The sequence below is a fragment of the Callithrix jacchus genome, chromosome 14 (genome assembly GCF_049354715.1).
Source record: "Callithrix jacchus isolate 240 chromosome 14, calJac240_pri, whole genome shotgun sequence".
In the NCBI taxonomy this organism is placed as follows: domain Eukaryota; kingdom Metazoa; phylum Chordata; class Mammalia; order Primates; family Cebidae; genus Callithrix; species Callithrix jacchus.
The window spans coordinates 45,804,095-45,825,503 of NC_133515.1; the positions used below are offsets into that span (position 1 = coordinate 45,804,095).

Below are 21,409 nucleotides of genomic sequence, written 5' to 3' on the forward strand. Positions count from 1 at the left end.
TTACAGGCATGTGCCACCACACCCAGCTAATTTTGTATTTTTGGTAGAGACGGGGTTTCTCCATGTTGGTCAGGCTAGTCTCGAACTCCCGACCTCAAGTGATCTGCCTGCCTCAGCCCCCCAAAGTGCTGGGATTACAGGTGGGAGCCACCGCACCTGGCTTTGCTTCCCATTTATAAAAAAGTAACTTTAATTGGTTTCCATCATACTAGCTCTTCTCAGTCAACTACAAAAATTGTTAATTGTTAGAAAGGCTTTCTTAAAATACATAAAACAAGACGTTATGAGGATCTATGGATGAAAAAATAAGTGAGTTTGATTTCTGCATAGTCCGTGGAACTCTATAACATGCACTTTTTGACCTTGAGGAACGGGGATGAAAAAAGTACCACAGGTTACAGCCTGTGGGGTTTTACTATGTTGGCCAGGATGGTCTTGAGCTCTTGACCTCATGATCTGTCCACCTAGGCCTCCCAAAGTGCTGGGATTACAGGCATGAGCCACCACACGTGACTGATCTATTTACTCTTAATTCCGAACCAGAGAAGGATGGGGGAAGAGTGATTCAGCCACTTTTGGGTCACAATTAATAAATGAAATTAATGAGTACATGCTTCCAACAGGGTCACGTGGACCAATTCAGAGTTACCTTTGAATTCATGTTATATAGAAACAAAATTTGATATTGGAATTCTTAACATAGTGTGACCTGTGCTTTTCTTTTTAAAAGTAGGGGAGGATTATGGAGAGGGGCCGTGGAAAATATTCTGCAAAGTAATATTTTGAGTACACAGGCTGTAACCTGTGGTACTCTTTCATCCCAGGTCCCCAAGGTCAACAAACAAGACCAGAAGTCTTATATGAAAATGTTCTCTTTTAATTCCTATCCATGTAGTGATGGGAGGCTGGTGCCTACTACAGTGTTAAAACAGGAGACGTTGAAAATATGTACTATCCTCCGCAAGTTCTGCAAGATGCACTGTCTTTAATTCAACAGTACAATAATAGAAACGATTATTTGCCCCTTAAAAAACTTTAAATATTATATACATGGTGCTTATTCAAAGTGCTTTCACATGCCTTTAACATATGGACAAACATTTTATGCATAAGTTTTTATCAAATTACGACTGTGGAATGACAAGCTACAGAGGTAAGACAATGCTCAATCGCTTATACTACACTTTCAATGAACAATATGTACAGTTTCTGTAATGCTTTTATTTTCTATTATGTTTGTTCTGATTGCATACATTGAAATGCAATTTTACATTTATTGAAACTAATAATGAAAAATTTGGACTTGCATTTTGCACATATTTTTCCATTAATTCATTTTTACTGTATTTTATAGAAGTATCTTTTACTGAGAGATTGGAAAATAAATAACCTGTCCTTTCGCCCGGATAATCTGGGATGCTGCTCTAGGAGGCTGATCTTCAGGCAGACAATAAAAGCATAGTAAGAACGAGGGCCCTGGAAAAAGCTTCCGCCAAAGTAAAAACCCGAACAAAGGTTCAGTAACTAACATTTTTTACCTGGTTAAATACACTCAACCTGCATTTGGGGTGGGTGTTGGCCGGGTACAAATGTAGACAAAGGTTCCCAGAGTCAAGCTTCTCCCACAACTTGGGTCTGAGGCTCTAAAGAGAAGACTACCTTTAGAGAAAAGGGAGAGGGAGCTGAGGGCGTGGCGAGCCGCGTGAGATCATCGGAAAGCGCCGCTTGCGCCGTGGGAAGAGCCGGTGCGTCATTGACGTCATCGTCGCCCGACCGCTTTCCGGGAGACTGGAGTCGAAGTTCGTGAGGTATTTTTCAAGGTTGTGGTTTCAGTTTTTATCGTGCTCCTGTTTAAGTACGCTTTTCCAGTTTTGGGATTCCCCTGTCATCCTCTGGGAAGACTGAGTGGAGCGGGGTCGGGCTGAGTAGCCTTCCAGGGATGGGATCTCTCACAGCTGATCGTTGGGGCAGCATTGTTGCAGGTCCCCGACTTCGCTCGTTTTGTGGGTGCTTGCAGGCTTTGGCTTACCTCGGCCCCTTATTTCTTTCACTGGCTCCGGTCTTTCTTTCTTCGTTTGTTAACCACCAGCTTCTCAAATCTTAGAAGACGAAGAAATTAAAAACAAACACCAAAAAACTCGACTTCACAATTTTCAGCTGTCTTCAAATCTTGCTTTGGGAGAGAGGCTAAAGTGGAATGTCTAGGGGAGTAACTTTACTGTGTTGACTCCGTTTATCATTCGCATTCACGATCACAGAGCCCTTCCGCTGCAGTATTAGCCCGTCTGAGATAGTGGGCTAATTTCGTCCTTTAGGTAAAATCTGTAGTGGGTAACCCAAGAGAGCAGTTTTTCTTGATGATCCGTGACTCAAATTTGTTTGAAAATAGCTTTAATGTCTTCATGTTTGCCGACTGCAATTCAGTTTTGGCTTGATAAAGATGTATTTGTCGCAATGAGATGTTTGCTATCCACTTATTAACCTATTAGGATTGTCTGGTGGTAGACTAAACCAAGACTTAACTGTGATTTTTTTTTTTTTTTGAGATGGAGTCTCGCTCTGTGTCCCAGGCTGAAGTGCAGTGGCGTGATCTTGGCTCACTGCAACCTCTGCCTCCCGGGTTCAAGCGATTCTCCTGCCTCCCTCCCGAGTAGCTGGGACTACAGGCGCGTGCCACTGTGCCCAGCTAATTTTTGTATTTTTAGTAGAGACGGGGTTTCACCATGTTGGTCAGGCTGGTCTTGAACTCCTGACCTCGTGATCCGCCCACTTCAGCCTCCCAAAGTGCTGGGATTACAGGCGTGAGCCACCGTCTGGCCTCACTGTGATTTTTTTTTTAATTAAAAATCTTGCGGGTACATTGTATGTAGGTGTATATATTTATGGGGTACACGAGATGTTTTGATACAGACATGCAGTTTGTAATAATCACATGGAAAATGGGATATCCCCTCAGGCACTTATCCTTTCTATTACAAACACTCTTTTAGTTTGTAACACTCCAATTACACTCTTTTAGTTACTTAACCCTGTATTTTTGACTCAAAAATAACAGATGAGCCCTATTGAAGTAAAGAGAAATGTTTGTGATTGGTGGAAATGATAGAACTCACTGTTTTGTTGAAAGATAATGACAAATGTGAATAATGGTTTTTCAAAATAATCAAAATTCGCAGAGTCAAAAGATGTTACAGCTGCCTTCAGTTAGCTGTGTTGTATGATATATCACAGTTCAGAAGTAATATAATTCTTTTCTTAACTGCTTTTACCTTTTCAAATAGCTCTTCATATGTATTATCTCAGCTACTGTTTCCAAACAGTTAACCCTTCAAGAATGGCTCTAAATAGGCTACATTGGATTGGGGTATTTGATCATTTTTATTTTTAGTAAAATGTTAGCTAATATATTCAGTGCTAACTGAGTCAGGCACTATTCTGATGGCTTTTGTCTATGAATTTTAATCTATGCAACAACCCTATGTACTGTTATCATTATTTCATAGATGAGATAATTGTAATAAGCAACTTCTATATGTTTTGGAAGGTAATTTGCTGCTTGAGTGCTATAATTTTGGAAATGCTTTGAATTAAACATTGAATAGAAGTAAATTGACTCTAATGTAATTACTCATCACAATCTTGAGCTATCTCCTCATAATTTATATACTCTCCTATTATTAGACCTTGGGATAAATTTATCTTCAGATGTTAATATCATTTTTAGAAAAGGAAGAAGTAGATATTTACTCAGGAATTGTACTGACACTGAAGGAGAGTTGCAGACAACACTAACACAGACTCACTGTTTGCCCAAGACAGCAACATTTATTGAGAACTTGTGTGTAAATTTCATTATTATTTTCTCCTAAGATAATGCAGTGCAAAAAAGTCATTACAGTAGTTCATTGCAGTTATAGAATTTGGGGCAACAACAGCAAATGGCTCTCAAGTTCCAAAAAACAATTATGTTGAATTTGTTCTCTGGCTTAGTTCATAACTGTGTATAATTATTTGGTGTAGAGATGGGAAGAGCCCCGGAATGTACATTATCATATATTGGTTTGGATTCATGTGGTGACTTTCTAGTATTTGTAAGCTCAAACTGTAATCTGATATTAAGAGTTTCCAAAATTTGGTCTCAGTTTACTTTGATTAATTTTAGTCAGTTAACAAATAGTTGCTAATGCATGACAACACATTATGTTAGTGATGTGGAGATCAAAATGTGCAGGGACATGAATCTTGCCTTGAGGAGTAGCCCAGTGAGTAAATAACCAATGGAAAGGTACGAGCAGAGGAGTGACATGATCTGACTTAGGTTTTACTCATTTTGTTTTGAAATGGAGTCTCACTTTGTTGCCCAGGCTGGAGTGCAGTGGCACAATCTCAGCTCACTGAAACCTCTGCCTCCTGGGTTTCAGCGATTTTCCTGCCTCAGCCTCCCAAGTAGCTGGGATTACAGGTGTACATCACCATCCCTGGCTAATTTTTTTGTACTTTTATAGAGATGGGATTTCACCATGTTGGCTAGGCTGGTCTCGAACTCCTGACCTCAGGTGATCCGCCTGTTGTGGTCTCCTAACATGCTGAGGTTACAGACATGAGCCACTGTGCCCAGCCTGACTTAAGTTTTAATAGAATCTTCTCTGGCTTTGTGTTAAGAATAGTTTGTTGGGAGGTGGGGTAGGTGAAAACCAGGAGACTAATCACGGACTTGTTGTAGTTCAGATGAGATGATAACATCTTAACTGGCTAGAAAGAAGTGAAGGTGGAAAAACAGTTTAATTTTGGATGTAATTTTGTAGGTAAAGCCAACAGAATTGCTTACAGATTGAAGGTGAATTGTGAGAATAAGGTTATTGTAAAAGTTTGGGGCTTGAGAAGAATGGAATTGCCATTAACTGAGAAGTAGAAAACTATGGGAGGGATAGGTTTGTGAGGAAGATTGGGAGTTCAGTTAAGGACATGATATGTTTGAGATGTCAGTCATCTTAAGTGGAGATGTTGAGTGGGCAGATGAGTATGTTCATTCTGTACTTCAGAGGGGTCATTGCTGGAAACAGACATTTGGGGGTTGTCAGTGAATAGATGGTATTTAAAGTCATCAGACTGGAGACACTCAGTAAAGGATTACATGTAGACAGAAAAGAGAAGGGGCAGGAAGCCTGAGTCCGTAGGCATTTTAACACTTACAGGTTAGGAAGATGAGGAAGAACCACCAAATGAGACAGACTGAGCAGCCAGTGAGGCACAAGGACAATTTTGAGTCTGATGTTGTAGAATTTAGAGTAGAGTAGTAAGTTCAGTTTTGTCAGGTGCAGCTGATGGATCAGGTGAAATGAGGATTGATACCTTTGGATTTATCAAGAACTTGCAGAGTGTTATTGATAGACATGTGATAACTTTAAGTCAAGCAGATGTTGCACACCATTGTGATAACTATATTACAGTTATATTCAGAAAACCTTGGGAGCAAAAAGGAAGAAAAGACTACCTTTGTTTGGGAGGTATGGTCGCCTTTATAGAGGAGAGGGGGCATTTGATGTGGGTTTTAAAGGATTGAGTTTCACTAGGCCAAGAAAATGGAGACAGTTATGAAGAGGAGGTTGATATGATTTAGGTGTGTACTTCCTCCAAATCTCTCATTGAAATGTGATTTTGTGTTGGAGGTGGGCCTAGTGGGAGATATTTGGGTCATGGGGGCAGAGTGAATACCTTGGTGTTGTCCTTGAGGTAATGAGTGAGTTCTCACTCTATTAGTTCACTCCTAGAGCCAGTTGTTTAAAAGAGCATGAAAGCTTATCTTCTCTCTCTTGCAGCTTCTCCTGCCTTGTCACATGCCTGCTCCCCCTTTATCACACCAAAAGCAGATGCATTAGGGGTTGCAAAATCGTGATTCTTTTTTAAGTTGTCATTTATTCTACATTTGTTAGCTTGAATTTGAAGTCTAGTTTTATTACTTGGGAACCTGATAATCAAGAATAACAAGCTTCTTGTGGGAAAATACTGTCAGAGCAACAATATTTGTGATGCCAGGAATGCATCTTTCCTTGCTCTGGTTCTGAAGGCTTAAAGGAGTGTAATGGTCTTTTTTTTTTTTTTTTTTTTTTAAAGGGATACAGGTCTTGCTCTGTTGCCCAGGCTGGAGTGCAGTAATGTAATCATAGCTCACTGCAGCCTCAAACTCCTGGAAGCAAGATTCTCTCACCTCAGCCTCCTGAGTAGCTAGGACTACAGGTTCATGCCATCATGCCCAGCTAATTAAAATAATTTTCTTTTTTAGAGTTGGGTCTGTGTTTCACAGGCTGGTCTTGAACTCCTGTGCTCAAGTGATCCTCTTAGTCTCTCAAAATGTTGGAATTACAGGTCTGAGCCTGGCTGTGATTGTCTTTTTAATATGTCAACTTGGTTTGGCTGTAGCCCCCAGATATTCAGTCAAACATGAATCTAGGTGTTGCTGTGAAAGTATTTTGAAGCTATGATTAAAATCTGTAATCAGTTAAGTAAGGGAGATTATTCTAGATAATCTGGGTGGGCCTGATTCAATCAGTTGAAAGGCTGTAGAAGCAGAGCTGTGGTTTCCCCTACAAAAAAAGAAGAAATTCCACTTGTAGACAGCAGTTTTAGCTAGTAGCCAAGAGTTCCAGCATGAGTTCCTTCCTTGATAGCCTGTCCTATGTAAACCAGTGTCTTGCTGTAAGTCTCTTAATATATATCTCCTACTGGTTCTGCTTCTCTAGTTGAAACCTGACTTGTGCAAAGGGTAACTCCTCTGATATTCCTGTTCTCCAACTAAATGGGGTGGGAAGTGGTATTAAGGGTCAGAGAATCTACATTGTTTAGGGTAACCTTATAATTTTTTGTTCAAACTGGGACTTCGAAGAAAGAAAGGCACTGAGCCGATGGCAAGCTGAAACAGGCATTAAGGTGGAACTGTCTTGGCTAGATTGAGAGATCTAGTCACCTGTGTGTCAGCCACTGGGGATACAACATGCACATGACACAGCCCCTCAAGGAGCTTATAGTCAAAGGGGAAGTTAAGTAAATAAAAATACATTAAGATATAGTGGTTTGTTGTTGTTGTTGTTGTTGTTGTTTTTGAGACAGACCCTTGCTCTGTCACTATACTGGAGTGCAATGGCTTGATCTTAGCTCACTGCAACCTCTGGCTCTGGGTTCAAACAATTCTCCTGCCTCAGCCTCCTGAGTAGCTGGGATTACAGGTGTCCACCATCACACTCAGCTAATTTTTGTATTTTTAGTAGAGATGGGGTTTCATCATGTTGGCCAGGATGGTCTCGATCTCCTGACCTCACTCTGCCCACCTCAGCTTCTCAAAGTGCTGGGATTACATGTACGAGCCACGTCTCCTGGCCAAGAGATAGTGTTTTAAGTGACATGACAGATTATATAGTTGTTATATTTATCCAGACAGAGAGCATAGGAGAGCAGGGAAGTCTTCATTGGTTGAACTGAAATATGTTTTTTACCTCCAAAGATAAGCAGCATTTGAACAAAGTAGAAGGGCATTTTAGGCTTAGAGAACCACACAGGTGAAAGTTGAAACTGAGAGAGCATGGCACATTTGGAAAACTGCCATCATGGTCACAGCTGTAGGACTGGAAGAGGGGATTCATGAAAGATGAGGTTAGGCAGACAAGACATCATAATGGGCCTTGGATCTATGCTGAGGGGTTTGGAATTGTCTTCCATGTGGTAGGGAGCTGTTGCAGAATTTTAAACAGGAGTACCATGACCAGACTGTTCAAAGCATATTTTGTAATATTCTAAAACTGGGGATAGAGAAAAATTGACAATAGGGACACTACTCAAAGGCTGTTGAAATAATCTAGTTAGTGAGAATAGAGAAAAGCTTGTGGTGTAAGGAAATTAAGGAAGTCCTATTGACAGGACTGATTGGATTTCAGGTGACTCCCAAGTTTCTGGCTGGACTGGTTACCCTGAAGTAGATAATTGAAGGGAAGAGGTAGCTGATGACTTCAGTTCTGTATGTGATGCTATACACTATTCTTTTCTCCTTTCAGAATTTTGGCTTCTGTATAACCAGTGAGAGGAGAGATTGAGTGGCAGTAACATCCGTTAGGGATACTGGGCAGCATCCTCCTACCCAGGTGCTTAATCTCAGCCACATCTGAGTGGTGAAGAGAAGCAAGTTTTCTCAAGCCCTTCCTGTCTGTCTCTATCTCTGCAGCCAGATATAGAGTACCAGTTTTAGAAGGAGTACCTATAGAACCCAGGAGGAGGGGGATGAAGAGCAGAGCTGGATGAGTTCTTTTCTTCTTTGGAAATTTGAACATGTTCTTTAAACTCATTGTTTGCTCAGTTTCCTCATCTGTGAAGTTTAGGTGAATGAGTGCATATGGAATGTTTAGAATAGTGCCTGGCACATAATCAGTGCTATTCAAGTGTTTGCTGCTGATGCCATAGAGTCACTCCTTGATCCTGGGGTCAGAGTAGCAAAGGGGATAGAGGGAAATTTTTTCGCTTTTTCTGTGGAAGGAATAAATACTCAGCAATTGCCTATGTAAAATGTTAGTAGAAATTACTTGAATTAGGAGGAATTTCTCATAAAAGAGGATACTTTATTTTTTAGTGTCCGTTGCCTTTATTTTTTTTTTGTTAGGAAAAAGGCAAGTGGCTCAGTTAAGATTTAATGAAGGCAGTTATTCTTTCTTACTCCCTTGCTTTCAGTGTTCACCCTAACCCATTCTAACAATAAATAACTGCTTGTTTATTGGGACTTAGGGACAGGGAATAATTGCAGGAAAAATCTTTACTATGTTCTTCTGAAGAAAGAAAATATTTTTGAATAGGAAAATTTGATGAAAAAATTCACATTTAACTAAAGACCTTTTTGTGTTTTTTAAAAATACATACAGTATTTATTTGTTAAAAGCCAAAATACTTTAGTTAGTGCCTTTATTTAAATGTGTTTGTTTTTTATTAAAAATGTAATATGTGCTTTTGGAAATAAAATGTAAATAGGAGAGAGATCCAAGATGGCCGATTACTAGCAGCTCAGGATTGTAGCTCCCAATGAAAGCGCAGAGAACGAGAGGGCACCACACTTTCAGACGAATTTTTGTTGCTGACGGACCAGGAGATTCCCAGTGGAGGAGCCCCATGGTCGCCAGTGCGAGTCTGGTGGCTGGCGTGGTGGTTTTGCTGGTGCCTTAGCACAGCAATTCTCAGTGCAGAGTAGACGGGACTGGGTCCCCTTTTGGTCAACGTTTGGAGCTCCGGAAAGGCAGAGTCGCCCATTCAGTTGATTGAAAAAGGGACTCAAGAGGGAAGCCAGACTGGAGATTCCCAGGCAGAAAAGCACCATGAATCTTAATTCCACTGTTTTAGCCGGTGCAGTGGGTTGCTCAGATTCCGGTGCTGGGAATCAACAAGTTTGACGTCCACTCAGAGACCTAATTTGAAAGTTGGTAATTACAAAGACGACAGGTGGATAAATTTACAATGATGGGAAGAAACCAGCATAAAAAGGCTGAGAATACCCAAAATCAGAATGCCTCTCCCTCTACAGGGGATCACAGTTCCTCATCAACAGGGGAATAAGGCCTGATGGAGAATGAGTGTGTTGCATTAACAGAATTAGGCTTCAGAAAGTGAATAATAAGAAACTTCTGTGAGTTAAAAGAACATGTTCTAGCCCAACGTAAAGAAACTAAGAATCTTGAAAAAAGGTTTGACAAAATCCTAACAAGAATAGACAATTTAGAGAGGAATATAAGTGATTTAATGGAACTGAAGAATACAATACGAGAACTCTGTGAAGTATGCACAGGTTTTAACAGTCAAATTGATCAAGCAGAAGAAAGGATATCAGAGGTAGAAGACCAACTTAGTGAAATGAAACGAGAAGACAAGACTAGAGAAGAAAGAGTAAAAAGGAATGAGCAAAGTCTCCAAGAAATATGGGACTATGTGAAAAGACCTAATTTACATTTGATAGATGTACCTGAATGTCATGAAGAGAATGAATCCAAGCTGGAAAATATTCTTCAGGATATTATTCAAGAAAACTTTCCTAACCTAGTAAGGCAGGACAATACTCAACTCCAGGTAATACAGAGAATACCACAAAGAAATTCCTCAAGTAGAGCAACCCCAAGGCACATAATCATTAGATTCACCAGGGTTGAAATAAAGGAGAAAATTCTAAGGGCAGCTAGAGAGAAAGGTCAGGTTACCCATAAAGGGAAGCCTATCAGACTCACAGCAGATCTCTCAGGAGAAACCCTACAAACTAGAACAGAGTGGGGGTCAGTATTCAATATCCTCAAAGTAAAGAATTTTCAACCCAGAATCTCATATCCAGCCAAACTAAGCTTCATAAATGAAGAGAAAATAAAATTTTTCACAAACAAGCAAGCACTCAGAAATTTCATCACCACCAGGCCTGCTTTACAAGAGCTTCTGAAAGAAGCATTACTCACAGATAGGAACAATCAGTGTCAGTCATCCCAAAAACTTAGCAAAAGGTAAAGAGTATCTCCATAATGAAGAATCTATATCAACTAATGGGCAAAATAGCCAGATAGCATTAAATGATAACATTAAACTCACAAACATCAATATTAATCCTAAATTTAAATGGATTAAATGCCCCAATCAAAGACACAGACAGGCAAATTGAATAAAAAGTCAAAATCCATTGGTACGCTGTATCCAGATCCATCTCAAAAGCAAGGACCCACAAAGACTCAAAACAAAGTATTAGAGGAAGACTCACCAATCAGATGGAGAGCAAAAAAGAAAAAAAGGAGTTGTAACTTTCATCTCTGACAAAATAGACTTTAATAGTAACAAAGACTAAAAGAAATAAAGAAGGGCATTACATAATGGTAAAAGGATAGCAACAACAGGAGTCCATGATTATAAATATATATGCACCCAATATAGGAGCACCCAGATACATAAGACAAGTTCTTAATGACTTATAAAGAGACTTGGACTCCCGCACAATAATAGCAGGAGACTTTGACACCACATTGTTAATATTCGACAGATCAACGAGATAGAAAATTAACAGGGACATCTATGATTAGAACTCAGACCTGGAACAAGTAAACTAAGTGAATATTTACAGAATTCTTCACCCCAGGTCCACAGAATATAGATTTTTCTCAGTATCACGTTACACCTGTTTTGAAAGTGACCACATAATTGGAAGTAAATCACTCTTCAGCATTTGCATAGTATTTCACAGACTTAAATGAAATATTGGTTGGCTGTTTGTTACTTTCTTTCCTTATTCCTTCCTGTCTCCGCTGTTAAGCACAATTATCAGCATAAAAGAGGTTTTTAATACCTATTTTTAGATTGCATTCCAGCCTGGGCTAAAATAGAGCAAGACTCCTGTTCTGTCTCCCCCTTTCTCTTTCTCTTATTTTCTTTCAAAAAAAAAAAAATGTAAATAATGAAGAATGAAGAGTTAAAAAAATGAGTTTGCTTTGAACCTATTCCCTAATCCTTGTCTCTTTTCAGAGAAAATATCTATGTTTTGAATGCCTCTTTCTGTTTTCTCCATGTATTTATATAGTTTTTTTTTTAACCAAATGGCATTAGGCACATAATGTGTTATTTACAATGTTCTCTGTTCTCTGACTTTTTCATTCTCATTATATGTCACTGTAGATTTACTTCTTTATTTTTAAGAGACATGTAATATTCTCAAGGATAGATATGCTGTAATTCATTTAATTGTTTCCCTGTTGATGAATATTTAGATTATTTCCAATATTTTGTTATAGGTTATTTCAACAAATGTTTATTGACTGTCAGGCAGTGCTTGTGAACAAATCACAGAAGTTCTGCTCTCATGTAGTTGCCTTCTGGAGGTAGACTGGCACCAAATAAATATATGTCGATATTGAGGAATGTAAGGTGAGGAAGGAGATAAGGAGTGAGGGGGAGAGGTGTGCATTTTAAAATGGGGTGGTTAGGAGAGCGTTACCAGTAGGTAACATTTGAGTGGAGATCTGGTGAACATAGCATAATGAGCTCTGAAGGTGTTGGTAGGGGAAGAAGAGGGGAATAGAACATTTTGGGAAGGAGAGAAGTCCAAAGGGAGGTAGGCATGTGCCAGATGTCTGAGGGGAAAAACAATGAGGTTGTTGTGACTGGAGTGAAATGAGCAAGGGAGAGTGGGAGATGAAGTCACAGAAGGTGATGGAAAGTCAGGGTAAATTGTGTTGAGCTTTTTGAACCCTCTGTAAGGATTTTTAAAAGATAAATATTTAATTTTATTTTAAAAATAGAGATGCGGTCTCTCTGTTTTGTCCAAGCTGGTCTTGAGCTCCTAGGCTCAATCCTTCCACCTTGACCTCCCAAAGTGCTGGGATTACAGGCACAAGCCACTGCACCTGGCCTATAAATATATATTTTAATTATAGATATGGGGTCTTCCCATGTTGCTTAGGTTGATCTCAAACTCCTGGACTCAAGCAATCCTCCTGCCTTGGCCTCCCAAAGTGCTGGGTCTATAGGCATGAGCCACCATGCCAGGCCCACTGTAAGGATTTTTGCCTTATTTAGAATGAGGTGGCAGGCCTTTAGAAGTTTCTGAGCAGAAGTGTGGCATAATCTTATTTACATTTTGAATGGTCTCTCTGTATTCTTGATAATAGACTTTGGCCAGAAGCAAGACGGCTATGTAGGAGGGTATTCAGGCATGGTTTGATGATCGTTTGGACCAGGGTAGTTAGCAGTAGAGGTGGTAGGACATAGTTAGATTCTGGATGCATATTAGAGATGAAGTGTGAGAGAGTATTCAGGGATCACTCTGAAATTTGGGGACTGAAAAATTGGAAAGTTGGAGTTGCCATGAAATGAAACGATGAAAACTGTAGTAGACAGCCTTAGGAATTTGGTTTTGGGCAGGTACTGTTTGAGAATTTATTAGACATCCAATCAGAGATACTGAGTATGCAGCTGGAAATGTAGATATGAAGTTCAGTGAAGAGGACAGGGATGGAGAAGCAAACGTTGGAGTCTTCAATTTACTAATGCAATTTAAAACCCTCAACTTACCTAGGAGTAAATTAGATAGAGAAGAGAGGGACAGCCCTTGGGTACTTCAAGGTTAAGGGGCGGAGGATCTGAGAAGGAAGCATTGAAGAGATCAAGAAAGGCGCCAGTGAGATAGAAAGGAAACCAAGAAAACCAAGAGGAGAGAGTTAACAGTGTCACTCAAGGAGAACTTAGAATTGACCATTGAATTTAACCATGTGGCAGTGTGGGTGACCCTGCCAAGTGCAATTTTGAGAGAAAGTAAGGTCATCTGATTGTAGATTTGAGAAAGAATGGAAAGAGAGGAATTAGAGACAGTATAAGCACCTCTTCTGAGGAGTTTGTTGTAAAAGAGAAAATGGGGCCTTAGCTGGTGGGTGGTAGGAAGTCAAGATTTTTTTTTTTTTTTTGAAGGGGGGGATTCTTTCTTAGATGGAGAAATAAAACATTTAAATTTATGGGTAATTGTCCAGCAGAGGGACAGTTTGATACAAGATAAACTGGAGGAAGCTCAGATACAAGTTTGAGGAGAACATTTTAATTTATATGCATATGTGCAGGGATTTTTATAGGCTGGATTCTTAAAAGGATTTCCTGAGCCAAAGGGTATGTGCATTTTAAAAAACCTGTACCAATTTATATTCCGCTTTCACTGTATACCCTTTCTAACATTGAACATTCTTAATCTTTAAAATTATTGTCAATCTGATGGTGATGATATCTTCATTATTTTAATTTGTTTTATTGCTTTCTAGGAACTGTTTATTTAATCTATCTAATTCTTTATGATATTTTGTCAAATATTTTCTCCTGGCTGTCTCTTTCCTTTTAACTTTGCTTAGGGTATCCTTTTACCATGTAGGACTTTTCAAAAAGGTTTTTATGTAGTTAAGTTTGTCAGCCATTTCCTTTTATAGCATTTGGGTTTCATTTAGATAATATAAATATTTTATATAGTTTATTTTTGTGTATTTTATGAAATAGGTATCTAAATTTTCCATCTTTTTCTATATTCTTAAACAGCTAAATACCATAGGAGTTAACTGTTTCTTGAAGGGTTGAAAGAAATTACCTATAAAATCTTCTAGGACTAGAGCCACTTTGGAGGGTAGGTCTTTGACTACTGTGTAATTTTTTTCTGTGGTTAATGATCTGTATGGTTTATGCACTTCTTTTTAGTTTTGGTAATTGATATCTTCCCAAGAAAGTCATTTTTTTCATTTACATTTTCAAATTTATTGGTTCAAAATTCTACATAAAGTGAGGAAATACCAAGTCTTCTGTGTACTTAAACCTTAATCTAGGCAGTAAATGCTGGAGCTCTCCTTTCACTGATCTGGAGATTAGGTTAGCTGTTTTCAGCCCTTATGGAGCTTGTTCTTGGGGTTATTCTTAAATTCTCATTCTCTTTTGTTTGTAAGGTTAAGGTTTCTTGGCTTGTTTCCTTTTCCAGTCTGATCCCATTTGCTCCTTTTTTTTTTTTTTGAGACAGTTAACTCTGTTGACCAGGCTGGAGTGCAGTGGCACAATCTCGGCTTACTGCAACCTCTGCCTCCCAAGTTCAAGCGATTCTCCTGCCTCAGCCTCCCAAGTATCTGGGATGACAGGTGTGTGCCACCACACCTGGCTAAGTTTTGTATTTTTAGTAGAGACGGTGTTTCCACCTTGTTGGCCAGGCTGGCCTCGAATTCCTGATCTGCCTGCCTCAGCTTCCCAAAGCTCTGGGATTATAGGTGTGAGCCATTGTGCCTGGCCCAATTTGCTTTTTAGCTTACGCAGTTTCTCCTATTGAAACCTGCTGGCAGATCTGTGCTTTTCTTGGTTTCCAGCATTTTTATTTTCATATTTCTTTTGTCATACTGTAGGGATTTTTTGGGAGGGATGTGGGGCAAATGCATAGTTTTAGTTAACCTTTTGAAATTGGAAGTCAGTTCTTTTCTGTGTAGTTTTCTTTTATTATGATCTTGTTTAATTGCTGTTTGCACAGTAGTTGGATAGTAACTTCACAACTCAAGTAGTGATAGTCAGTTAGGCGTGACTTTGTTTTTTTTTAATGAAACCAGATGTCTCAGTGGAATATACTCTTTCAGAAGAAATGTTGATATGTTGTCACTAAACATTCAAATAGTACTTTTCAAACTTAAAAGACATAATCATAACATTTAGAACTGTAAGGGAGTTTACAGATCATTAGACCAACTGCTTTATTTTATGGATGAGGAATTTGAATCCCAGAGAGATTCAGTGATTTATCTCAGGTAGCAAAGTCAGTGATCAAGACAGTCCAAGTCTCTTTACTTCCATTCGGCTATGCTATTTGCTGTCATACACATTCATACTGTTCTCCTTACCTGTGTGATAAAGGAGGTATTTCTGTTAATACAAAATTTTTTTTAAATTTAAAGATGTTACTTGTGGCTTGGAATTGCTTGTAAAATTTGGTCTGAGATACTTTAATAATACATTGATATAGATTTGCTTTTTCTCATATAGGTATTAATTATTATGATACAGATATGAATTTTTAAAGTATGGGCTGTCAGAGTATGCACTAGCACAAATGAAAACTGTATTGTTTATTTCCCCCATATTTCCTCTTTTCTGCTTATGGGCTTTATATGATTTATGGACTCTGGATTTCTTATTAATATTTTAAAGAAGCTTAAGGAGTATAAATAAGAATATATATAGACTTGAAAAATGATTTCTGTAATACATAGGATATCTGAGACCTAAGATTTTTACTTTTTTAGTTTAATATAACATGCTCCTAGATCAACACCTATATTTAGAAGGGCTAACATATATATATATGTATATGTAAGTGCTTTGCTTACCATTTCTTCAGCAATCATTAGGGGATATATTTATCAAACTTTCATTGCTTTGCTAATTCAACAGAGAGTTTTTAAAGTGTAGGATTTTGATTATCACTATCAAAAGCTTTTTAAAAAAATACGAAAAACAAAAACAAAAAATTAGCTGAGTGTAGTGACATGGGCCTGTAATCGCAGCTATCTGGCAAGCTGAGCTGGAAGGATCCCTTGGGCCCAGGAGACGGAAGTTGCAGTGAGTGGTGGTTGCCCATCTTGGGCGACAGAGGGAGACCTCATTTCAAAACAAAACAAAACAAAAATGTTGAGGGTTTGGTGTGCATAGCATTAGTGGACTTTGGTTAGTTCTTCTTCCACAGCCCACCAAGAAACTTAAGAAGGAAACCAATTGGAATGTAGTTAATATAGAATTAAATTCTAAAAAGATTTGTTTATCTTTAGGTTTTAACTAGATTGTTTTGTAAACTAAATAACAAGCTCTGTCTCTAATACGAATGCAAAGAATTCCTTTTTTTCCAGTCAGCCATAATGGCAGGTGAAGAAATTAATGAAGACTATCCAGTAGAAATTCATGAGTATTTGTCAGCGTTTGAGAATTCCATTGGTGCTGTGGATGAGATGCTGAAAACCATGATGTCTGTTTCTAGAAATGAGTTGTTGCAGAAGGTATTTTAAAAACGTAATTTCCTAAAAATGAATTTCATAAAACAAAATGCTATTTTGTGAAACGTGGAAGAAACACATTAATGACATATGCTCCTTTTCCCTTTTATCTCAATTTTATTAGTGTCTGGGTATTTTTAGGGGTGCAAAAAACAAAACTCCAGACTTAAGAAATACTTCCTAACTATGTTTTTAACTTGGTTTTGGAAAAAAAGGAGCACTCACAGTATTCTTTTTGACAGACTCTATCTTTGACCTTTTAAGCATTACAATGATGTTATCAGGGTTTCTGGAAACCCTGTAGGACAAAAACAGTAAATTGACTTTGACAGTGTAAAGCAAATCTCATTATGTTTCTTCTGTCTTTGGTATTGCCTAAGCATTTTAGCCTGCTTCTTATACATAAATGTATCATGTACAGTGTTTATATTGATAAATTACTTTTGACATACAAAACCCAGATCATAACCCCTGAAATTAAAATAATTCAAAAGAATTTTTCTTGAGTTATACACTTTCCTTGTCTAACTAAAGATGATACCCTCAAGAGAAGATTTGTGGACAAAAGTCACTCATTAACAGAACAACTTCTTTTTATAAATTATTTTCAGATCATTTGGTTATTGGATTATATGAAGTGAAAAAAAATTTTTGTTACATTGTACTTGGTAAAAGTTTAAAATGTTATCAGATGGTGTTCAAAGTTCATGTATTTTTTTTTCTGTATCATTTTCTCTCTTTCTTTTTTAACAGTTGGACCCACTTGAACAAGCAAAAGTGGATTTGGTTTCTGCATACACATTAAATTCAATGTTTTGGGGTATGTGTGTTACTTTGGAATTAATTAGAAAGAAAATTATTTACGTGAAAGGTGATTTACTTTTTAAAATACTAACAATTTATATGCAATTATACTTCATAACATTTTTAATAGTCAGATATTTATTTTTAAATCTGGATGCCAATGAGCCACACATAGATTTAGTATTCTATGGAGATTGAATAATTTAAAGTTTAATTGTTTGTAGGACTTTCCTTATTTGTGAATAACTAGTTTATTTAATTGGAATGTTTTAAATTAATACATACACCATTTTATTCCATGAAATCTTTCTCTTGTAGTTTATTTGGCAACTCAAGGAGTTAATCCTAAGGAACATCCAGTAAAGCAGGAATTGGTAAGATTTTAATTTCCTTTTATTTTATGTATTTGTTGTATTCCTGAAGTTTGTCACACGAATAGGGAGAACAGCATATGAGTTGAAATTATGAAAGTGAGCCAGACCTTATCATCTTTGTTTTTTTTTCTCTTACCTGTTTCAGATTGGTATTCCATATATTATATAAATCTCTGAATGGGAAAATGTTATGATTCTAGTAATTATTTATAACATATTATTCTTCCTATAAATTCTTGAAATCCTGTTTATCTCCAGAACTACTTTTTTTTTTTTTTTAAACTTCTATACAGTTCTTAAAAGTATATTCTAGTTGATTTACTAGCAAAGACGGGAAAGTTTCTCCCCCCACCTTTTCAATTCTTCCATTAATTCATTTTCTCAGCAGTAAAGAATTCAGTTCAGCAACAAAGCTAAAAGCTTTTTTGGCACCAGTTGTATGTGTACTGTCCAGTAATTCTGCATTAGTGACATATTTACAACCTGTAATAAATCTTCTAGGTTTGTCTTTGTATTCCATTTAGATATATAAGTACAGTATATAAGGTCTGGTATCTTGGAGTTTTTGCTGACTTCAAAAATTAAATCATTCAATTTGAAGGGAAAAATTAGAAATCAAACTTAGGGTTACCTTCTTGACTTGGCTTTATGAATAAGAATATTAATAAATTGATTCTTTGTGTTTATAAAATATAAGGCAAATATAAATATAAAATACCCTTGACATTGTATTCTTGTTCTCAAGTCTTAGGGTAGTTGATATGTATGTTATTTACAACTTAGTAAAGCACTTGGTCATTTATTTTTTGAAAATGAGTAAGCCAAATCTGTTGTCTTCATTTTTTAAACATGTAGTCTAAGGCATTTCCTTCTTTTGAAGTTCTTGGTTGGGTAGCGGGGGATAAATTTATTTTTAAATAAAACAATTGTGAAAGATATTTAAAGCAAAAGTGTAAAGCAATATGATATGCAGATCTTGGTTTGACCAATGATATGGCTTTAAACCTTAAAAATGATGAGTTGTATCGTCTGTTTTCAGCTTCCAAATATGGACTTCAGATACAGTTTGTCTTTTTTCCATTAACATTATTTGGAGTACTTGATACTGTTTTAGTGAAAGGATAAGATCATTTGTTTTCTTTCTACCTTCTGAAGTAGTACGTTAATATTCTAGATAAGAGTTGGTAAATAAAAAGCATGCATAAACCTGTTCCCCTTTTCTGACCTTGTGTAGATGTTACTGATTGATCACAGGGTTAGTGTGTGATAGGAAACCTGTTTGCCCTATATATCACAAATGGGAAAAGTCAGTTTACTTATTCAACAAATATTTGAGTGCTTACTGGGAACTAGGCATTATTTCCAAGTGAGATGATTCCTCTGTGAATAAAGCTGATCCCTGCCCTTGTGGCAGACACCAGACTGTATCTAATGGAGGGAGACAAACAATAAACATAATAAAGTGAACAAAGAAGAGATATGTATGAATATGTAGTATGTTGGAAAGTTATGGGAACAAAGAAAAAGAGTAGGGTAAGGGGGATTGGAGTGCTTGGGTAGGACGGCAGTGTTTGTTTTTTTTTTTGAGAGAGGAGAGAGGAGAGATGGGAAGGACTGCAGTTTTAAATGCTGAAGTCAGAGATTCATTGACAAGGTTAACATTTGAGTAGACTAGAAGGAAGAGAGGGAGTGGCTGTATGGGTAACTGAGGAAATACTCTTTGAGGAATAAGGAGGCCAAAGACCCCAAGGCAGGGTTGGTGTGTGTGTGCTGCAGCTGGTATCCACCATTGTAAGCACTGTGCTTTTTACTCAGACAGAAATGGGGCGCCACTAGAGACTGTGGAGCAGAGTTGCCAGTTTTTCACAATGAAAACATTATAAGAATGTACATTTTTCTGTGTATGCGTTTTCTGTGTAAAGCTTATTTTTAAACAGTGATCAGTCTTTTACTCTGCTGTTTTATGGCTCTTAACAACTTTACCTTCTCCATTTGAAGTATAAGATAGCCATTTATGCTGATTCATGGTCTCAGAAGATTCAAGGTGGTATGGCAACATACTATGTTTCTCACCTGGTAAAGTCTGATTAGAACTGTATTTTTAAAGAAAATTTCACGTACTTACCAATCAAACTATAAAACCGAATAATTTGTATTTTCATTCTTCCTATTTTAATTGTTACACTAGATGGTAATGTGAAAAACCATGTATTTCCTGTTTAGAAAAAATTCAGGTTAATTTAGTTTGTATTTTGCAAGTTTATGAGAGCTCAGGTTTTTTACTTTAGATACAAAACAGTTAATATGTAGATTTATGTTAATGGTGATTACAAAATGTATAACCACCTAGAAAGTTTCAATTCAATGTTTGTTTCTGGAGTGATGTCAGTATGATTCTTCCTCTTTGGAAACAGAATTCTGAAATGACTTTTTAACATCTGTCTCTCCCCACCCTCTGACTATGGACTTCAGGCAAGCAGGGAGCATGTTTTTCCTATTCATTTGCACTTCCTAGCACCATGCACTCAATAGGCAATATGTTGAATTTAACTGAGATACAGTATAATACAACTTAGTCATGGTGAACAGCTTAGTAAATCTATTGCCTGCCTTTCTTTTTTATCTTTAAGGAAAGAATCAGAGTATATATGAACAGAGTCAAGGAAATAACAGACAAGAAAAAGGCTGGCAAGCTGGATAGAGGTGCAGCTTCAAGATTTGTAAAAAATGCTCTCTGGGAACCAAAACCGAAAAATGCATCAAAAGTTGCCAATAAAGGAAAAAGTAAAAGTTAACTTTTTGATTTTGATGTATATATATTCAAAAAGTACATCATTTTTTTCCACAAAATAATTCTGTGGCAGTGCAAAGTTTAAATGTGTTTCTTATTGAATTAATATATATATTTACAGTAAGTTTGTAAAGCTGAATACTTTCCTTTCCAAAGATTGTTATTTTTCTTGATTTGCATTATGAGGATTTAAACATTGTGATATATTTTATATTTATAATTTACCATCTCTTTTGATGAAACTCTTATTTCTTTCTATAGGTCAATCTTGCAAGAATCATTTTATAAGCAACTGTGAAATTTAAGTAAAATGTTCTTTGTAAACATTTGTACTATTTTAAATGAATAATGACCTTATGAAGTATGCTTTCTATAGACTGAAATTATAGGTATATCTGTTTTCACTATATGACATTAAGAAAGCATGAAATGAACTAAATGTTCATTTTTTTTCTGTTTAGTTACTTGATCATGTTTTCATGATTTTAGGAATTACTGCTTTGTTGATATTCAGAGTGTGAAACTAAAACTTTATAGTTGTACTTTAATTCTTGGCATGTTGCCTCTGTGTCCCATTTAAAATAAAATACATTCTCATTAACTTTAGATGGGAAATAAAGTTGTATGTTGATGGATAAATTTTGGCATGATGACTATACTCTCTCAATAAAGGCTGAAAATGTTGTATAACTGACCTGTGTATTTTTATCTTTTGAGTAAATTTGCCTTTCAAATTAGGAAGCTAGGTTTTAGAAGCATCACAAATAGAGAAATTTATGGGTTATTGTTCCTGTTGCATGGTGTCCATAGTTCTTTTCATCTCATTTTTTTTCATTTCATGTTTTTGAGGCTGTATCAAGTACATACAAGTGTTTTGGAACAATGTCTTATGTTACATAATG

The 21,409-nt window shown here is 37.0% G+C and overlaps 1 protein-coding gene across 6 annotated transcripts; it reads left to right on the forward strand.

Moving 5' to 3' along the window:
- The first annotated feature begins 1,744 nt into the window (after positions 1–1,744).
- Positions 1,745–21,197, forward strand: C1D (C1D nuclear receptor corepressor). Of its 6 annotated transcripts, none has more exons than XM_035272405.3 (6): positions 1,745–1,820; positions 14,065–14,149; positions 16,395–16,541; positions 17,292–17,358; positions 17,661–17,716; positions 20,347–21,197. In XM_035272405.3, exons 3-6 carry the CDS (start codon positions 16,404–16,406, stop codon positions 20,509–20,511), a joined length of 426 nt encoding a protein of 141 aa, XP_035128296.1. In that variant the 5' UTR covers positions 1,745–1,820; positions 14,065–14,149; positions 16,395–16,403; the 3' UTR covers positions 20,512–21,197. The 6 variants fall into 6 exon arrangements, with proteins under 6 accessions (XP_035128296.1, XP_078205299.1, XP_078205298.1 ...); XM_078349173.1 differs by having other exon boundaries at positions 1,745–1,808; XM_078349172.1 differs by lacking the exon at positions 14,065–14,149 and having other exon boundaries at positions 16,378–16,541.
- Positions 21,198–21,409: the final 212 nt, after the last annotated feature.